This window comes from Caretta caretta, chromosome 12 (genome assembly GCF_965140235.1).
Source record: "Caretta caretta isolate rCarCar2 chromosome 12, rCarCar1.hap1, whole genome shotgun sequence".
Lineage (NCBI taxonomy): Eukaryota > Metazoa > Chordata > Testudines > Cheloniidae > Caretta > Caretta caretta.
The window spans coordinates 21,869,229-21,890,415 of record NC_134217.1 but is presented as its reverse complement, the minus strand read 5'-3'; the positions used below and the strand labels follow the sequence as shown (position 1 = coordinate 21,890,415).

General features: G+C 36.9%; 1 protein-coding gene across 15 annotated transcripts in view; it reads right to left on the bottom strand.

Annotated features, from left to right (window-relative positions):
• The window catches only part of ZNF536 (zinc finger protein 536), a 406,360-nt gene that overhangs the window by 69,704 nt on the left and 315,469 nt on the right, over window positions 1-21,187 (bottom strand). For 2 of the 15 annotated variants that reach the window (XR_012664576.1, XM_075118393.1), the window contains exon 8: window positions 7,908-7,948. The exons of the other annotated variants lie outside the window; for them this stretch is intronic. Coding sequence is in view for 1 of the 2 variants with exons in the window: in XM_075118393.1 (XP_074974494.1) it covers window positions 7,935-7,948 (14 nt within the window). In the remaining variant the exon portion in view is untranslated. The remainder of the gene's footprint in view (window positions 1-7,907; window positions 7,949-21,187) is intronic. 15 annotated transcript variants of the gene reach the window in all.

Below are 21,187 nucleotides of genomic sequence, written 5' to 3'. Positions count from 1 at the left end.
CTCCTATTTGCTCATATTTTTATCAGGCTATTATATTTTGTGTCAAAATATGGAGTGGTTTTTTGGTTGATTTTCATTCTATAAAAGCTTTCAAAGAATATTAACATGGCAAACTCATTCAGATACACAGAACAAAACATTCAATAACCTCAGAAAAGTAAGTTTAGATATTCTTGTCAATTAAAAACCACATGTAAAAATACATTTAGGAAGGTTCAGATCAAATGTTCAAATCCTGCAAACCCTCAAATGAGTATTCCCTAGTCACTTGAGTGGTCCAATTGCTCATGTATGAAAATCCCTTCATTGCAGGAATTACTGGGTGAAATTCTATGGCCCAGGTTTTGCAGAAGGTCAAAGTAGATGATCCTAACGGTCTCTTCTGACCTTAAAAATCTATTAATGGGTTTTCAAGTTTGAGCTTTATGGGCCTGATCCACAGACCATTGAAATTAATGGAAAGACTCATATTGACCTCAGTGGTCTTTGGATCATGGCCTATGGAGTATCTGATGTAAGTCTTATTAGCTAATTGTTTTTTCAACTTTATTCCACAAATTCCTAAAGTTTTATTAAAGCAATAAGCAACAATTCTGTGGTTACTAAAGGCACTTAGCTTAGGGACATTCTTTCAGCACAAACACTTGGGTATTGAACCTGCATGCCTTGCAATCATCTACCCTTGATGTTGAAGATGTCCACTGTAACTTCACTCTCTGTTGAGTGTTCCTAGCCAAAAGACATTCTGTTTTACGTTGTCAGCTACCTTACAAATATCTCATTGGGAAAATGTAATTCCAGAAGTTGGAGACACAAAATATGCACCACATTTTAAATGCTTGTTTTAAATGTTATGCTATTCTTTAAATTTTTTGCATCAGAGGCACCCAGACTAGTGATGAAATATTTTTAAGATGCATTCTATTTTCTCCTTCATTTTCTTCATTTACCTGGGTTCTTTCAGTACACTTGAACATTTCATCTTCACTAGTTGTCCACCAATTGTTTGCATAAGTGTTTAATTTGTTAAATAACTACTTTCTCCTCAATTCATTTCTCTTTAGCTTTCTGGGAATTTTTAATGAAAATACAAAATTACTTTAGTAAAACTCTCAGATTAAAATGAGAATGTTTTCAGTATTTCTCAAGTAAAAGAAAATGTTCATATTTAAAAAGAATTCTTTTCTGTATGTAAAAATGCATAGCCAATACTATAGACACTGAAAGACCTCACAAAAGTACCAATCTGCAATGTAAGGAACAGTGTGGAACTGGATAAAGCAAGAAAACTACCCAGTATTCCTATAATGTACCAAATCTATTGAATTAACGTATTCTCATAATGTCTTTGTAATTTCAGTAGTATGAATTTATGTCATTACACTTTTTGTTAGTTCATGGAGCTAAATTATCTGATTTAGTTTATATAGAGATATAGATACAGACAATATAAACAATACAACAAAGTTTTTAGAGGTTTTTTTGAGATACTTGGTTTTTAAAGATAATATATTCATCATTGTTTTTCTTGTACTGGAAACATGTTAAAAATATTTTGCTATGTCCTCTAGGTGGTGCTAATACTGCATAGCTTTGACTTTTCGGCACAATGAAAACATTAATTTGCTATGAGATAATTTTTGACGTAAATGTAAAATGGTGCCCATTCGAACTCAGTAATGAAGCATGGTGCATTTCTACAGCTCCTAATTTGACTAGTTAAATGACTCCATTACGTGTCTAACAGACAGAAGCAAATAATTTCTGGTCAGTTGACGCTCACTTATCCGTATCATTTTACCCTGAAAATAAAGTCTCTAATCTACAGTTTCTTTGTCTTAGTTTTTTTAAAATATTATTAAAGCAAACATACTTAAATAAGAGAGATTAAACCAACACAAACTAATAGTTAAGACTACAATTCTGAAATAAAATTTATGTAATATGGGAGGATGAATAAAAAAATTTAAATTGAAATAGTAAATTAAATGAATGCTTGTCCTGGTTATTTCAGCTGTATTGTCTGACAGCATTTCTATTTTTTTAAATAAACGCTTTTTCAAAATCATTGATTTTGAAAGTCCTGTTAAATACTGTTAGCTACTCTGTTAAACTTTATCACAAAACTTTGAGAATGTTTAGACAGACCCTTTATGGTGTATAGCAATAAAATAAAAATGCTGCCTTAATAAATATCAGGTGATGAATAATTTTGCCCTGAGGAAAAAAATGGTTAATGCTGAATCTTAATGTTCCTCATCTAAATGCTTTTTCTTCCTGCTAAAAACAAGTTTAGAATTAAAGCATATCACTTTACACATATTGCATGCATATTAGTGAGACACAGCTGCTTATGTCCCACTCTTAAGAGCCATATGATTAAGTTATGGGATATCAGATAATCCAAAGTCTCTTTCTATTGGTCACCTTTCACAGACAAAGGCTTTTTAGTTTTAAGTCCATTTAATGACAGAATGTCCAATTCTATAAATGTGTGAGTAATTCCAATGGAACACCTGTGGCTCCCTCCACTAGAATACCGAGTGGAAGATATAAAATGTCATTACAGTAACATTCACTGTCTGACTTTAACTGACAAAAGCAAAAATATTCAGAGTCAAGGCTGCCATTCCACCCCTGACGTATTCCATCATGCTCGGGTTTCCAGGGTCTCAGAGCAGTAAGTGTGATCTTACATATCATATCCAGTACCAGTTTTTAATCAAAACGAGGTGAGTTAAGGACATAGTGTCTGTTTTCTGGTTTAAGTTGCAGCCTTAGGGGATTCATTTCCATGGAAGTTTGCAGGGTCAGAGTCACTTGACTCCTATAGTTGTTAACAGAAGAGATGGGACAAAATCTTCCTGAGCTATTTGGAAAATTTAGCACCTAACCTTATTTTAATGCCTTTTGCATTTACATTTCTTTTGGTTTTTTAAAGTTATATATATAATAAGATAGAGAATATTACAATTTTTTCCCCTATTTTAATACATTTCATGAGAGCCTGAGACTTCTAAAGAATGGTGGGGAAATACATTCCAGGAGATCTAGACAGTGTCGAAGGAACTACTTTGATTCCTCCTTAGCTGAATCTTTTCTATTGATGTTGTCTTTGCAACCCATGGCAGCAGAACTGCTATGATCCAAATCTAAGTCTGGAAGGTTACATTAAAATGAATGGGCTACTTCTGAGTATCCATTCTTTGCATACAATATGCATACAATGAGTTAGGACTGAATTTACAACTAAAAGATAAAGCTGTTGAATTTCAGCAGGGTCAAGGCTAGCTCCTGCTCTCAAGGAAGGCAATGGCAAAACTTCCAATTGACTTCAGTGAGAGGAGGAGCAGACCCTATATGGAATAAAAGAAATGGAAGAAGTGATTCTCTATGGAAATGGCAGATGTTCAAAGAGGAGTTAATATCAGTATAAAGAATATGCATATAACCTAGCAAAAATACACTAAGGACACAAAAGCAACCTCTAAATTTGTGAATCAAAGATCTTGGATTCATAAGAGGAAGGATGGTCTACTGGTTAGGGTGCTAGCATGGGTCTCAAAGATTTGGGTTCAATTTCCTGCTTCATCATAGATTTCCCATGTGACCTTAAACTTAGTCCTTCTGCACCTCAACTCCCCATCAGTGAAATGGGAATAACAGCACCATCCTGCCTAACTGGGATATTGTGAGGATAAATACATTAAAGATTATGAAAAATACATTAAAGATTATGAAATGCTCAGATACTATAGTAATGGAGGCTATATAAATACCTAAGACAGATATGTGTAGACTATTTTTTTTTCATTTTAGTTAGATATCTAAAAACCCAATTTGAGTGTACTGATCGGACTTATTCAAAAGTTGGGGTGAGACCACCTTTAAAAAGAAGCTCTAAGAGCAATGAAAAGTTCATTTGGAACCAACAAAGCTGTGCACTCCCAGGCCTACTCCTGCTTCTACTAGCTTCAACAGGAACAGGAGCATATCCATGTTGTCAAGAACACCAAGCTACCAAGAATTAGAAAGATTAACAAGTGAAATTAAAGGTGAAGCGGTAAAAATGTATTGTGAATACTATTTACGATCCAAAACCAGACACCAAAGATGGGCTCCATGCCAGAATTCTGCAGGAAGAGGCAAAGGAACAGGGAAGCTTTAGCAAATATCTTTGGCGGGAGAGGAAATGCCACTGGATGGGAGGGCTAAAGTAATAACAGTTCTAGGGAAGATCAAGGAAATTAAACACTAGTAAACCGAACTTCAGCAGTGAGGAAGGCATTGGAAACACTAATCAGGGACAAAACAGGGAAAGTTATGATTTAATTAAAGATATTCAGCATGGATTCACAAAAGGGAGATCATACGTAACAAAACTAATAGAATATTTTGAAAAAAAATAAACAAAAAATAAAATGATGAAGAAAGCCATGAGCATGATTTACTTGGACTTTAAGAAGGCTTTTGCTGCACTACCTCCTGAAAGACTAATTTACAATGCGAGTAAGTTTTGAAGAGAGGGCAAGCTGAATACTGGATAAAGGACTGGATAGGATATTGAAGGCACAGCTTTTCCTTACATTAACATAGAGAGATTAGGACCATGGGAGGTGTTGGCTGGTGTCCCACAAGCACCACTAATAAGCTGATTTTTTTTTCACTTTCCGTATCAGTGACCTGAAAGAAGAAATGTACAAGAAGGGGGATGAAATTTAGTCAATATAGAAAATGGAGGGGAAGCTGCAGACAATAAAAATGAGGGTGGCAAAAAATGAAAAATTCAGAATGTCTTTGAGGGAATATGGAAAGAGATTTGATGCAATTCAATAAAGAAAAATTTATTTATAGGCGCTGTGGGGAATTCTGAATAAAGTGCTAAAATCTTAATCACAAAACCTAGCAGCACCACAAAAAAGTAAAGATACTTCTGTGATACACAAACCGAGGTATTGACTGTAAAGTGTTAGAAACCATTTGTGCACTTTATAACAGAATAACAAAGAAATATTTGGAATATTGTACATCAGCTTTGACTACATTATCATTAAAAAAATTGAGAAAGTACAACACAGGATATCAAGTGACAAAATTATCTTAGTAAGTCAAAAACAAACCAGATCTATATTCCTTAGAAGAGAAGGTTAAGGAGTACAGAACTGCTATAGAAGGCTACTTAAGTTAGTGTCATATCTAACAGCAATTGGGCATGAACTGATGCTAAGAAAAAGCAGGCACAAAAGGAATTCAGATGGAATTTCTTATGGAATATGCCACCAAGGACAGCAGTAGCAAAAATTTGTGCAACAAACTATTACAGAAGGAGTTGCTCAAAAGAAGGAAAGACAGAGAGTGTAAGTGATGGTTGTCCCTGACCTTCCATCCTAAATGACCTTAAAACATATGGGCCATGATTTAAAACATAGACACTTGCAGGCAACTGCATGCATATTATGGGCCAGATCCTCAGCTGGTATAAGGTGGCTGAGCTCCATACATTTCCATGTGTATATATAATAACTGAAATGTATGCACAAATTAGGTGTAGGTACATACATATATCCAGGTAGGTATCTGGCTAGCCATGAAAATGCACAGATACCTGACTGGAAAGGGATCTGGCCCAGATCCCAAAAGGGAGTTGAACGCCCCAATACCTTGCAGGATCTCGGCCTGTGTGCATATGTTATGCATTTACAAAAGTCCATGTGCATCTAACTTAGAAAACTGATACTTGTATTTTTCAGATTCTAAGGAAATATATAGAATGAATTTATGCCTTAATGGCATACATACTTTTTGATGATAGTAGTGGATCTCATGAACCATGTATGAAGCCAGTAGAATGATTATGCTAAAAATCTTATTCCACAAACCATCATGAAAATGAATAGGATTTACAAACTATACTACACAGGAGGCCCCGTCCCAGTCAGAATTAGTGCCCCATTGTGCCAGGTGCTACACAAACACACACATATACACACATACACATATTATCCCTACTGTCCTTCCACCTAGACATCACTAATTGGCTGTTTACTTAGGGTTTGTCTACATAGGGAGTTCTTCCAGACTAACAATTCCTGATTAACTCCATGTATGGATGCTCTTATTCTGGAATAAATGTGTCTACACATATTGTTACTCAGGAATAGTTAATCCACTTTAAAATTCACACCGTACCTTTTTCTAGATTGACTTTCATGTGTAGACAACCTCTTACAAGCACTGTTGCATAAGTGGGCTTTGAGGACAGATTTCAATGACAGTTGCCTTATAGCTCAGATTGGAAAGGGAGTTCTTTGTACAGGGATAGTATACAAGAAGAAGGTGCAGGCAGAGTGGATGAGAGGCACAAAAGAAGGTAATCAAGGCTGACATCCCTGTTATAGCAAAGGGTACAGGAAGTGACGTGATAAGACACTAACAAGACAAGGTGACAAGATAGAAATATAAAGGCGGTATACACTATAAAAACTGATATTTTCAGACCAGTCTGTAGTGAAAACCAGAAGCCTGATCCAAACCCCCACTGAAGTCAGTGGAAAGTCCCCCACTGATTTCAATCATTCGATGAGGCCACAAAGGCTGCACTCATTCTTACTTTCTCTCCATCAACACTTGTTTTATTTTAACTATATTACAAAACAGCACTAAAACTGGCAAGAAATGTTTCCCACTGGTCTAATATTACAACAGGGATTAGCCAGTTTTTATATTGAAATACAGCATCCAGTCTGGCTATTCATGTAAAGGCATCAATATACATATAACTTCAATTAATGGCAATCAGAGTAACACATTCTTTGGAAAGAATTATTGCCAACTATCAGCCTTTTGTATTTAAAATGGCTGAGTTATAAATCCCTAAAAACTGTGAAACCCCAACAGCCCCTTAACTACAATGTCACAGTCTACAAGTTCAGTGTAATAAATACTAAAAATATATAGATTGTAAGACTAAGACGTGGATCAATAGTTAGGGACAGAAAGAGGGGGAGGGGGAGAGAGAGAGAGAAAGATAAGTTCATAGCACTCAACAGCATAACAAGAAATTAATGAGTATGTTAAAGGTGCACTGTCCATTACGGCTTAAATGTTCCAATAGCTAATTGGGAAATGACAAACAATCACCTTCAAAATTGTAAAAAAAAGGCAGATACTATATATTATTTGCAGTTAAAACAAAACAAAACAAAAATATAAAATTGGAGTTAGTTGTTTGTTTGTTTTTTTACCATATTGCCCATTCACTGTGAGATTTCTAAAAAGAAAGGCTTTGTTAGCTGGATATAAAGTGGTTTCTTTAACTTTGGCCTAACTTTATCACCTGCAGCTTCCCTGTAACAGGATGATGAATGGCACAGGAATTCAGGGTTCCTCTGCTGAATCACCCACCTGTCAGGTACTTGTGTCCTGTATGAAGATTCAATCTAAATTACTGAGGAATCAAAATGGCAGGTGATCTCCAACCACGAAATAACGGGAGGGAGGAGTATCAAAGTGTCTTTCTTTTTCTTACTGAACAGAGGGTGCTATGGGTGGAACTGTGGGCCTTCAGGGCAAACCCTAGCAGCAGCCGACCTTGGGGAAAAGTGTTAGGCTGAGCTTTCTGTTTTGTTGTTATACTTACATTTGTTAATAAAGCCAAACCCCAGGAAGGAAGAAAGTTTGAATTATATACATGGTATATGCATGCTCTGTTCAGAGGAAGGTGGGAGCCTAATTTGCTTATACTCCCCCACAAAAAGATTTTCATAAAGATAAGAATATGGAAACTGATTCAGTTATCTAAATATACTAAACCTTTAATTAACAACAGAGCCTAGTTCAGTGCCCCTTAACGATAACCAGAACCATGAATACAAGGCTTCTTGAATGAAAACAAAGTGTTAAAATACCTGTCTGGATTTTCTCTTGAAAATCAGTCATTGAGAATCATCTGTCAGTAAGACAAAATTAATTACTACATGTAAAATTGAGAAAATCAACACAAATTTAAATATTACATAATATTACAAAAAATATTATAAAAATCCTATTGTTAATTAGTGATGCATGTGTACCTTTTTTAATAATCAAAAATAGCCAAGATTTACCACTGTTATACATCCAATTTTAAAAAGTGTGTTTTTTTTAAATTTGCATTGACTATAGAAGCTTTGGAAAAAGCCTTCTACGAAATACAGTAACTTGCAAAATTCAGTCATCTTTTTGAATATTTGTTAAAGGGTTGTTGCTGAAGAAACCACGTTAGCTTAAGTGTTAGATGCGTGAGTTTAGCAGATAGAGTAAATAGAAGCCCTAACCACTTCATTCCCTAAAATCAGGGTAATTATCATGCTATCCCAGTGCAAATATTTTATTAATTTATGCAAAGCTGATTTTATTTAGACAATTAAATCAATTGCTTTAAATACATTAAACATGTTTTTATATTTAAAATGTGAATTTAGCCCTGTATTACATTTTTAAGGCCTTATTCAAGAAGATTGTATATGTTTACATTTAAAGAAAGATTTAAAGGGCATTTGAAATTTGGCAGTGACCTCATGCACAAGTCCCCCTGACTAAGGCTCAGTGGAATCCAAAAATGATTTAAAAATTCTAGCTGTCATTTTATGTACAATATATTTACCAAAAGGAATGATTTCTAAATATATATATACCCCCTCTCTGTTATGGAGGCATTGCATTTGCATTATCTCCTTAAACACTGCTTAGCTTAACCACTTTTCAACACATAACCTGCTGTCCTTTCAATGAGAACAATTCTATGATTACAAGGGATAAGATGCAAGCTTGGTCTGGAATTCTGGCCTTGTACTCACAGGGCTTGCCAAGTACCAATTTTAAGTCTGACTCTGTATGCTTTCTTTTTTAAAAAAAAAATTAGACAATAGTTCATTTCCAACTTCATTCTCCCTCCTTCCAAGCATCCCCACTCCCCCAAACAAGAAAGATTGTTTTGTGACTGCTGCATCATGTTACTCTATTCTGTTTTAGGGAGCAGAATATACATTGTGTAACAAAATGGAGAAATAGATTTATGCACCTAGCAGAGGACATGGGGGCTGGAATTTTAATGCTGTTCCACTATCTATCGACATGGATAACAGCAAATATTTCATTTCACTGTTCCAAACTGGCCCTCATGATGTTTAGCCCAAGCACGTAATACTACTCCACTAAAGTTAGTAGGAGTTTTGCCATTGACTTCAGTGGCAGCAGGATTGGGCCATAGAGCTCACACTGTGAGGTTCTGAGTGTCTCAAGTTAGGGACTGAACACCGTTAAGTTTCAAATCAAAATGGAGGACACTTAGCATCTTGCAGTATGGGGCCTCAAACGCTCACCCTTGCCTCAGAACCAATTCTATCTATGAGTGCACTCTCGCTGAGCACTGGGTATTTAGCTCTAACTATTAGTAAGCAAGCGGCTTGTGGCATTTCCTAAATTAAAAAGAAAAAACCTACTGAAAAACAACTAAAAATGTAGTTCAAATCTTTGTAGAGCTGTAGAGCACTCGGGACCTCTAGGAGGGAATGCCTTATGTTAAAGCAATCCCCTCTGGCATTCAGACTGGTGTTGATAGGCTCTGGAGGAAGCTGTTACTAGCCTTCCTTGATCCGAGGGTATGCCCCCATAACATAAAGCCCATAAGCGAAAAAAAGGGGTGGGGACAACAGATCCTAAATTGTGATAAATGTACACCAGTTGAAGATCTATCCCAGAGAATTCCCATACATCCCTTCCCCAAAAGTGATCTCTGTGCTGTCTAGGCATCTTGTTTAAATTCCAACCTAACTCTTAAGCTCACTGCCCCAAACTACTTTAACAGTTAGCTGCTTTTTCATCAACAATAGACAATTATTTAACTTCCCTTTCTCTCTCTGTGGTATTTTGGGAATATACTGTACAACTGTCTGTAAAGCACTTTGCACATCTATGGAGTGATAGAAATAATTGATTTTCAGTGGAATTTGTATTCTTAAGTCATTCAGGTGCTTTTGAAAATCCATTCCAATAATTCTAATAATGAGAAATTCCATCCATCTAACCCATTGCTATTAAGTACCAGTCTGGAACAGAGCAGACTTCCAAAAACAAACACCATGGCAAGCAGTGTGAATTGCCATGGCAAAGACCTAGGCTCAATTCTCTGGCACTTATTCTTTCCCCAGACTGGCAAGGGTTCAGTGCACAGCAGGCTTAGTTCCTTTTGGAAGGCAACACTTCTTGGTACTCTGCTGTGACACTCTATAAGGCCTAGCAAGGAGAAGCACTGATGCTTTGTCAGATCCAGCACTTCATAGTCAAGGAAGGTTGGAGTAAAAGTCCTCCATTAAGAACCGGGAGGAAAAATTTCCTCTGATGAGGATATAAAAAGAAAAAAAAGGGGGGGGGGAGAGAATGAATGCCAAATATGAAAAATCAATTATTCTGCTAAACAACAGTAGTGATAAATATAGCTGTCTCTACCCCCTCGTCCTCCTCCAGAGAAAAAATTGTTAAAAGACCCAACAAGCTGTTGAACTACAACCCTCAGTACCGTGCGTTCACTTTAAAAGTACAAACAAAAAGATCTTATGAAACAGAAGCTACAGATCTCCAGACATGATTTTGGATTTGCCATCAGTGAATCCCCATTCTGTTCTGTTAGGTTTAAAACTTCCATTCTGCATTTGAGGTGTGACCAAACCAGTGCAAATCAAACCTTGAAAATCACCCAGCAGAGTCCAGATCATGACTACAGTTTTTGATTCATTCCAGCTGAAGAGCAAATCCCCACAGTCACTTAAACAACCCTAAGATCTTCTTCTGCTTTGAAAAAAGCATTTGTCATTATCATTGTCTTTGGTCCAAATGTTGTACTTTTTAATGCAAAATAAGGTTACTGAAAGAGGTGATAAATACTGCTCCTCAAGCAATATGAATAAAAAATGGTGGTGACAAACTGGTTTCTGTTAAGCTGGGTCCTACTGAAGACACTACACTCGTATTAGCATGCACAGTAAAATGCTTCACGTATTCAATCTATGGTTGATGAACTAGGGAAAATTTAATTAAATGGAACACATTCATATGGTGGGGTGACAACACTGGACACTAAGCCTATGCGCAAGGCCAAGTGTAGCACAGGGGCAGGCAGCTCTGCCCACACAGAGCCTCACTGAAGGCAATGGGAGAGTGGATGAAGTCAGTGGGGGTCTGTGTGGGGGCAGCCATGTCCCTGTTCCCTTCATATTGCAGGAACAGGGCTAAACTTTGCCTTTTTTAATGAAATTTCTCTTTTAAACTATAGTCTTTTAAAAATTTTAACTTACTTTTAAAGTGATGATACTAAATGAAAGTGGGGCAATTCCAAGTGTCCCCAGGGCCACAATGACAATCTTCAAAATACTTCCTTAACCAAGAAACCCATGAAGAGATGTGCATAGATGGAAATGGAGCTGGGACCCTTCAACATGAGGGAAACCAACAAGCAAAAGGCAGAAGTATTATTCAAATAGGATGTTTTGTTGCTGGTGCATCTAAATATATTAGTCAGTTGCACCTTGTAGTGACAAAGGCCACCAAAATGTGATGGCTGATTGTCTTCCAGTTTATGGCTGGTGGGGAGAGGCTGGTACATGAATATCTGTTAAAACAGTAACTCAGAGCAAGCCTCAAAGCTGTCTTAACACTTCTGCACTCAGGCACTCTCTACAAGGAGTGTGTATGTGCCAATCTGCATCTGGTTGCCAAACTGAGAACATGAATGACACAATTTTTGGTTTCTTCTCTTCAGCTGTGTACACTAAAAAAAAAAACAACCCCTAAGAAACAAAGAATCTTTATATAAATTGAAGAACAGTCAGCAGATGGTATCATCTAGACCCATCTAATTCCAGGCCAGAAAATCTAAATCCCAGTTGTAGACAAGGAAATAAAGAAAATTTTATAGTGATTAATAGGGGAGAATAGTGACAAATAGAAAACACTGAGGGTTAGTGTCTCTGTTTCAAGCATGAAATCCTTATAGAGGAGAGTTATTATATGTAGTGATGGGGGACAGGAATAACATGCAAACATATAGTGTGACTGATTCTGATCTTACTTATACTTGTAAATCCAGGAGTTATTCCTGATTTACGCTAGTGTAAATGGGATCAGAATCAGACCCCATCTCTCTTTTTCTCACTAAGAAAATCTGTAAACTATTAAAACTATTAAATGAAATACCAGTTTCCCAAATACCTACACTGACAAAATATATTCCACTGATGATCCATCTATAGTATTTGTCAGTTTCTTTCTTTTAGTAGCTAATGAGGGGAGATACTTTAGAGTGAGGATGACCACTATAAAACTGGGAAAGACAATGATTCCTGCCTACTACATTCAGTGAAGGGGCTTATATGCTTTTCACTGTGTTTTCCATATTGTTTAAATGTGGTCATCATTGACTTCTTACTATACATGTAACAAAATTACAATTGGCTCAAAGCTAATAAAACACAGCAAAGAAAAACAGCATCGGGTCAGACTTCTGTTTTAATTATCTAACTGGTTTTCCAACCTTGCACAGGATTTGACCATAGCAAAAAAAGCAAAAGGCAAAACAAAACACAAAAGATGGAACCTGCAGCAGCTAAGGACTGAGAGTCAGAAGTACAGTTTCACAAGAGGCTGGAACCCAGATTCCCTTTCTGTGGGTGCAATTTGTATCCACAAAATGAATTTTGGCCACAAGTCTAAGTTTCATCTCCAACTACCTGATTTTCACCTGCAGCTAGGTATCTCAAAGCTCAAATATCCAGATGCTGCATTGAGTTGTGGGTAGAAATGTGTGGGTGCAAACAGTACATGTCAAAGGGAGAGGCCACCTTACTGAAAATGTACCCATAATGAGATAACAGGCACCCCCAGGGCAATATACCATCCCATATAATTATCTGAAGTGGAGAAATAGAATTCGCTATAACTTGTATTATTACAGCTACTATGAAGAGTTTGGGAGGGGGTTGCTTAGTCGTTTGCTTGTTATTCATTTCTATCATTTCAACAAACTCAGCAAATTTGAAAAGTTTACATGGAATGTTCTTTCCTGTTTTCATGTACAGTGTTATGGGGGAGAGGGGTCTATTTTCTGAAGCAAATATTTCAATTTTCTTTCCATAGGTTACCCTCAGACCAAGTGTATGAATAAATATATGTACTGTAGCTACATAAATATAAGCATACTAATCCATTTTTCCTAATATGAAACATATAAACACTAATCCATTCTCTGTATGAAATGTAAAACTTCACATGTTCTGTTCAAGCTCATTACTGACTAGTACCTTAAGCTTGTCAAGTGCTTAAAAGGAGCTTTCCAAGAGAAGTTTGTAGTTAAGCATATGGTAAGCTCGTCCAGTCCATATGACTGGTTGAGCATCGACCATTACTGTTGAAACACGTTTCCCTTAATATTATGACAGTATTTGTCAATGAAAATTAAATTGCTGTCAAACTTTTCCCACTAACTTACAGCACAACACTCTGAGAGAGCCAGCTCTATGACTCAAGCCAATAAGAGCTCTTCTAAATACTCATCCATTTTACCCACTTGTGAAAAGGTCCTTAAGGATTTATTTGTGGCTTTAGTAATAACTAATACGAGTTTTCAGATTTTTCTAAATATTATACTCCAAACCAATATATATGAAACCATATTTGATTTATTTAGTGGGCTTCCTTAATTTCCTCATTAGTTGGTTCAACATTTGTGAGTGTATCTGTGCAAAAGGTGTGTGCAAAATCCCACACAATTATTTAATTGTGTATGAAGATACCTATTTTGCATGCACATATGCACAAACTAGCAGCATTTGCAAATATGAAGTGTGATCTTGCAAGCCCTTACACCTGTGAGCAGTATTGTCTGCTCAAATGTGTTTGCAGGATCAAGGCCTTAGATGGTGTTATTAAAAAGACTCAAGCAAAATTACACTCAGAAAGTCTAAAAGACTACACATTTAAAATGAAAGATTACTGCATTTACTCCACTAAAATAATTCAGTAGCAGCTCACTGATGTTATTTTATTGGATTAAAAAAAATGTTAATTTCTCCCTCACCTTTGAACAAAATTTCACCTTTCATGCAAATGACTAAGAACAGCACCTACAAATATAATGCATTTCTGCATGGAATAATTATAATTAACCATGCTTCTATTTCTTCAAGTTTATTTAAACTTCCTAAAGAACTGTATTATAAGCATTTCTGCATTTTTACATCAGACTTAAAGAGGTCAATGATGAGTAAGTAGTTTGGCAGGAAAAATATATAGACAGGTACATCAAGTGCAACATAATACCTACTTGCATCAAGTAATCAGAGTAATGGTTACCATTTTTCATTTGGTGTGTAACCCTTGCCCCTATGCACACATGAATCCAATCTTACCTACCATCTTAAAAAAATACTTTTATAGTGAGGCGGACTTATCAGATCAATGTGAAATTTTACCTCTTTGTTATTGTTCTCTGTACCTTTCATGAACAAATTTTCTCATTACAACAAGCAGCTAATACCTTAACATCATCACACCTATTTTCCATGTTTGCACACATATTTACTGAAAACGGCTGAGCCAAATTTTTACCAATTTTGCTTATATTGTTGGTGCACTAGCATTCTGTAACAATTCCTACGGATTTCCCAGAACAATAGTCTTAATACGTGGAGATCTCTATTTTAAGCACTCAAGTGGTGATTTTCAATAAGGCCTCAGGGATTTAGAAGCCCAACTTTCACTGACTTTCTGTGGCAGTTGGGTACCTAATTCCTTTAGAAAACTCCATCCATAAAGTCTTTTGAATTAATGAGATTTAAATCAAACACTTCAGCAGAGACTTTTAAATTCAACTTATATGCAGCAGTACGTATGAATATGCAATAGCAAGTGGTGTATGCCTTTCAAACCTGTCATAGCTGAGATGGCTACAGATCCTAAGAACCAAACTTGGCCTTTGGCAGTATATATGAGACACCTATTGAATTTGGCCACAGAATGCAGTAACTAATATAGTATTCAAATGCAATAACTAATAAGTATTCAGGGATCTATATCTTTTTAAAAGTTACAGACATTACGTGCCCTTTTTGGTGCTGCTATTAGTAGTGGAATAAACAACAGGGTGAGCTTATATTGTGACAAAAGCCAAAAGCAAGACGTGTTTCATTTTTTTGATCTGGGGCTGCAGAAAAACAAATCAGAGGGCATACAGCTTTTTTAGTTTTGTGATATCTCTGTAGGGGTACAGGAAAGCACCCAGGTGCTGTTGCATGTTGAGCTTTTCACATAAACAATTTTCTACCTCTAAACGCAGTGGGCCAGATTTCAGTTGCAGCCAGTAACCCAAAGCCTAATTTTGGCAGTTTGTTGTACTTAGCTACTCTGCTGGGAAATGCATCATCATCCCCCCAAATCCAGACATAATATTAAAATGTGGAGAAGAAGGGAGTGTCTATTTATCTCTCTTACCTGGAGAAAGAGAGAGAGACGCAAAGATGATTAAGACTGAAAAAGGGCTGCAGGATAAGAAAGAATTCCAAAATGACAAATAAAATAAAGCATCAACCTTTTTTAATCTGAGATATTTCTTTGAGGAATGATTTGCAACTCAAAACGGTACTTGTGTGGCATGCACATGGCTTGGATATGATGAGCAGTTGGAGCAAAGATTAGCTGGAAACTCTAGCTGAAAAAAATGGGAGAGGGCTGATTTTTATCTCTGTTTGAAGGCGATACCGTCACACCAGCCCATCACAATTTCAGCAGATAGATGATGGTATTTCAGTCCCATTCTTGACATCCAGTACACAAACAGGTACATTTTGGCAGTTTAACAAAAGCCAATGTGGGTGGCAAGGTAGCTGCAAATTTAAGCATGAATGCTCTGGATGTGGGGGCTTGCACCTGATTACCAGATGCTTCAAGCAGATGGCCAGGGAGACAAGAGAACAAGGCTCATGGTTACTTTGATAGGGTTACGAAAAACACCAAAACCAGAGAGAACAGAAAAAAGAAATGTTTCCCTGCCTGCACAAGGTACCAAGATCAACTGGAACACAAATACATTTTACACATTCTTTACCGGACACAAGAGGTAAGTCCCAGAATGAGACTGATGATTAAAAGTCAACAGTAAAGTTTTCAATAATGTGGCTCAAAAAAATGTTGGAGCTAAATAGAACTGGAAGTTGTTATTTGAGCACAGGATATTAACACACAGTAGGGTTTCCTCTTTGGAAAGTTCAATAGAAAGTTATAGGAGACTTTACAGTGATGAATAACTCATTATATGCAGAAGGAGAGTCAATATATGCTCTCTGTGAGTGATTGCAAATCAGCTATTTAACAAACAGTCAAAAATGTCCGAGCTTGCACTGAAGGACCATTACAGATGAAAGCCGAAACTAAACAATTTGTTTCATTTTTACCAATAAACTCAGATACCGTAGCAAATTACTCTCTCTAACAAAAGGACAATATTAGCAGGGGGAAAGGTGGTTCACCATGGTGTGACTTGGGGTGTAACTTTACAAATCTAATCTTCCTCTGCAGTAGCAAGTATGTGGACAAAACTGGACAATGGCTTCAATCCTCTATTATATGAGGACTGATTGTTGCCTCCCTAAATCATTCCCATAGCAAGGTTAGGTAAGTAAGCATGGGTCTGCTTAGTATTTGGATAATATTTTGCAATACAAAAGTGGACCAAATATTCATATGCAACATATTATACTTGTAAAATATATTCTTGATTACATACGCCTGAATCTGGATCTTAGTCTTTCACTCACTGAGCCAAGCGGAGGTAAGAACATGGCAGAGCTGAAAGACTCTGTGGCTGGGGAATCAGGAAAGAGCCCTTAATGGCTGACTTGAGGGGCAACAGTGCCAAAACCTTGTTGGTCCGCGTTTGAAACAGAATGAAACTTTTTGCTGGAGGGCTGTGGCTCTCTTCTTTCAGGTATGAAGTAATAGCTGGTGGGAAGAGCAAAAGGGAGGAGAAAGTCCAATTACTGACTCCTTCCTGCTGCCAAGGGCTTGGATCCCAGCGTTTGGAAGCACCCTATGCTAGAGGGCACGCCACATGAGGAAGCCAGATGGTACCTGTGTAGGGGCTGGGGAGGCTTCATGGTGGAGTGATTGTCTCAACAGCCAGAAAACAAACAGATAACTAAATACATAACTAACTAAATAAATAAAAATGGATTTGCAGAATTCCTTACCATACTCTGGCCACAGGAATTTTTGCTTGACATCTGACTGACAATCTGACAGATACTCTTTTTACTTCCCCAGTGTCAGTAGTCTGGCCTGTTTTTAATACATACAGAGCCAACTTTTTTTTTTTCCCAAGAAGTATGGATCACAACACTTCAAGGAACGAGATAAAGTGGAACATGGAGGAAAACATTCGCAATAGAGAAGAAGCAAGAATCTTACTTACTGTGGCCTCTCCTCTTTAGCGTTCTAATCATTATAGCACATCCACTCAGAATTACTTTTTCCTTCTGTACAAATAATTAAGACACCTGTGTTGTTTTTATTTGGCAATCCACATTTTAAAGAAAGCCCCTCTTACAAGCTTAGATATTTCTTTTACTGTATTTCAGCCAACAAAACAACACTGTGACTCACACTGCTAAAGATTCATAAAGGGGGGAAGGAGTAATTTTTTAAAAAAATTAAGAGCCCCAACCCCCCCAAAAAACCCTTAACATTAATCTGCTTCAAAATGGCGGATGGCCCCATACAACTTTGAAATCTGAATAAACTCCTGGAGGTGACTCTTTGCCAGCATTTTCTCCTATGCCAGCTCTCTCACAAACGAACAGCTTGTATCTCCATGAAAACCAATGGATGGAACAAATTGTATTAAATTAGGTAAAATGATACTAAAGAGCACAATCTATCAGTGAAAAAAATATATTTAAAAAATGGAAAATCTTGTTTTAATAAATTTGAGAATATTATAAAAGACAATTAGGAGGGGAAAATGCTAAATTTTTATTGCACTTAAAGGGACATCTTGTGGCTATAAGCAAGAAATTAGATTTATCCTCTCATAGGCCAGACAAAACATAATTCTTTGGTGCTTTTGACACCTGAGTTATTTAGCCTTCCTCATACTTCAACATGTAGAGAAATCCAATCTCTATAAAGCTGAGCATAGCCCTGTGACATCTCAAATTGTCCCTCCCCATCACAGTGCAGGAGCTGTCACTGCACATTATGAATCCAAACTTCCTTCCATTTCACTTAGATAACCCCCCCCCACGGCACCCCTCTTTTTTTGGAGGGGTGGGAGAATGTAAATAACTGTAATTAGCATCAAATTTGCTATATAGTGAGAGAATTATTAAAAATATTTTAGACACCTCTATGAGGACTTTGATAATTTAAATCTACTATGTCTGGGCAGAGATCATTCAAGTATCTTTGACTGATGGTTTTTAAATTGATGATTTCCAAGCATCATTCAGTTAATCAAGAACAAAAAGATATGACTATTTCTGTACCCAAGGAGGCAGAGGGGGTAGAGGTGTGAGAGCTTTTGGTTGATTTGAATATTTAAAGGACACTGTATTGGCATATGATCGGAAGTCATAATTCATGGCTTTGTTCAGATAATACACAGTTCTGTGGTTGTGGAGCCACAGAATTTCTGCAGGCTTGTGCCCAGTTTAGCACCCACTGAGCCTAACCATATTTTAGGAGATAAAATTGTCTCCTTACTACGCTAATGGCACATGAGTTCTAGTTTTCCTTTCCTTGTTGGATTAATCCTATTGTGGCTATCAGATACAGTATAGGGCCAAGGATGATGATGTAAGGAGCTTCCACCAAGTCTGCTCAGGTAGACCTTGGGAGCCGTATTAGAATAGTTTGCTTCTCTAGGGCTGACAGGCCGAAATCATGCATTTAAACAGCTGGACAATCTTAAAATTGTATCACTACTAGTGTAGCACAACAAAACCAAATTATTCAGAGGTACTGCTCTCAGTCAAAGAGAGAGTAAACCATTAATTCAATCTTAAAGTTAGTTTTTTAAAAAAAGGTTTGTGTTTTTTTCTTGCAAGAATATGAACTGCAGGCTCATGATCCTTGGTTGCAGAAGACAGTTAATTTAATCTGCAACCCATGTTAACTCCCTACATATCCGTATCACATCTGTGGAAGGACATTTTTATCCAATCTGAATCAGGATTAGTTTTAACTCTCAGTTCCACCCGGTAGCTCTCCACTGCAGATCTTTACAATCCTAAAAAATAAAAATAACTTCCACAGCTAGTAAATCACCTACAAGAACAGCTCAGCAGGACACACATGCATTGTAGCTTCCACAGTCTCACACCCTACAGGGAGGCACAAATAATTTTTGCTCTGAATAGAGCTCATAGAGACCTGGAAGTTTAAAATTGTTCCTGGCTTTCCATTGAATAACATTGGAGTCCTGTAAAAATGCTTTCCCTTCTTGTGGGACAGGAGGAATTTTAAGACCCCAGGACTGAGGATAGAGGACTTGCAGTACATCTTCTAAATATAGTTCTATGCTAGGTTTATGGAACCAAATACATCTAATATTTTAAACAAAGACAATATTTAAAAATCCACACACATACCACAAATAGCTTATGAGGTTATTAGAGCATGGGAGCCAAAGCGAGGATTTCCTAACGCAACATGACAGTCCATATTACATTTCTGCAACCTGACAGAGCTCAAAGCCCAGCCTCAAATGGTTAAGTCTTTGATTTTACAAATAACATTTCCCTGCCTATGTGATCTAGTTGCCACTGACAGCCTACCCTTGTGACTCACAACAGCTGGAGTTTCTAAACTGGCAGCATCACAGTGTGGATCAGGAAATTTAGGATAAAAACATATAAAATATAAAAATAATTTTAATAAATTCTGAAAAATGTGGAGGCGTAAAGATCCGAGGACTAAAAAAGCATCCTGCTAGAAAAACTATTTTTAAAAAGGCTATTAAGAGGTGTGAAAGCAAAGCTGTCTATTATGTTTCTAAGGAAAGGCACCAAACACATTTCATACCAACAAATTCTGAGTGACCATTTCTGACAGACAGTTAGCACAAGGTCACTGCCAGTCAGTGGGCTGCAGGCCAGGAAAACCTCCTGGGTGTAAATTATAGAACTTTGTACATTAGAGTGCCCAAACAATTGAGAAGAAAATTGAACTTGCCTAAAACTGTTGGTTTATATCATCTGAATTAAACATGATCTTCACCGATATTTTCTGGGTTTCTCTTTGGTATCCTTTAAACTACAGGATAATTTGATTTTTTTCTTCATTATAAAACTAACAGCTATTGTACTTACGTATTTGTCATGTTGTAAATTGGAAAAAACAAAAACAAAACCCTGGGAAAAACATTTCTTCTCCCTGTGTGTAACTCACATTAAAGGCAGCAGAAAAGCCTCAACACATGCATTTGCAGGGAGATGAGGACAGACTCATGACTGGAAATACAAATGATCCTAATTGGAGTGATTAAATTTTCCCATAGTAGCAGTTTTAAGCATCCAGCTTTTTAATCTGCCGAGTTTGGGAGTGGGTGTAGTACTTTTCTCCTGACTAACTCCAAACAGTTTATGCTTTTAAAAAATCCATAGCCAGGCAGTGACCAAATAAACAAGTGGATTACTTAAACTGGGACAGAGCAACACAAACAAAGAAAGCAAACTTTAGAGAACTGTGCTGGGACACTGACAGTCTAAACAGTGAGCCTGGTTCTTTTTAATGCAACATGTTGCCATTTTGTCCCTGTGCAAGTTACTGTTTGATCTAATATCTAATCTAGGGTGCAGCAAAGCAGTGCATTCAACAATTCTTTAGCTCCAGGTTTCTGTCTGTAATTTAACAAAAATTTAAATTATGACTGCTTTTTCTAAAAAATGGCTACGTTATTACATAAAATTAAAGCTTGTATTTGCTAATTTAGAAATGGCATGAAGGGGGCAGATTTCCAAAAAGCTGGCAGCCCCTGTGGCTCAAATTTCAACTAATATCAATTGCCTGATGTCATCCCAAAATAGCAGATTCACAGCTCTATTTCATGATTCGTCTTTCTTCCCTAAGGATTAGGACATGCATAGAACTTTATGAGCAGCAT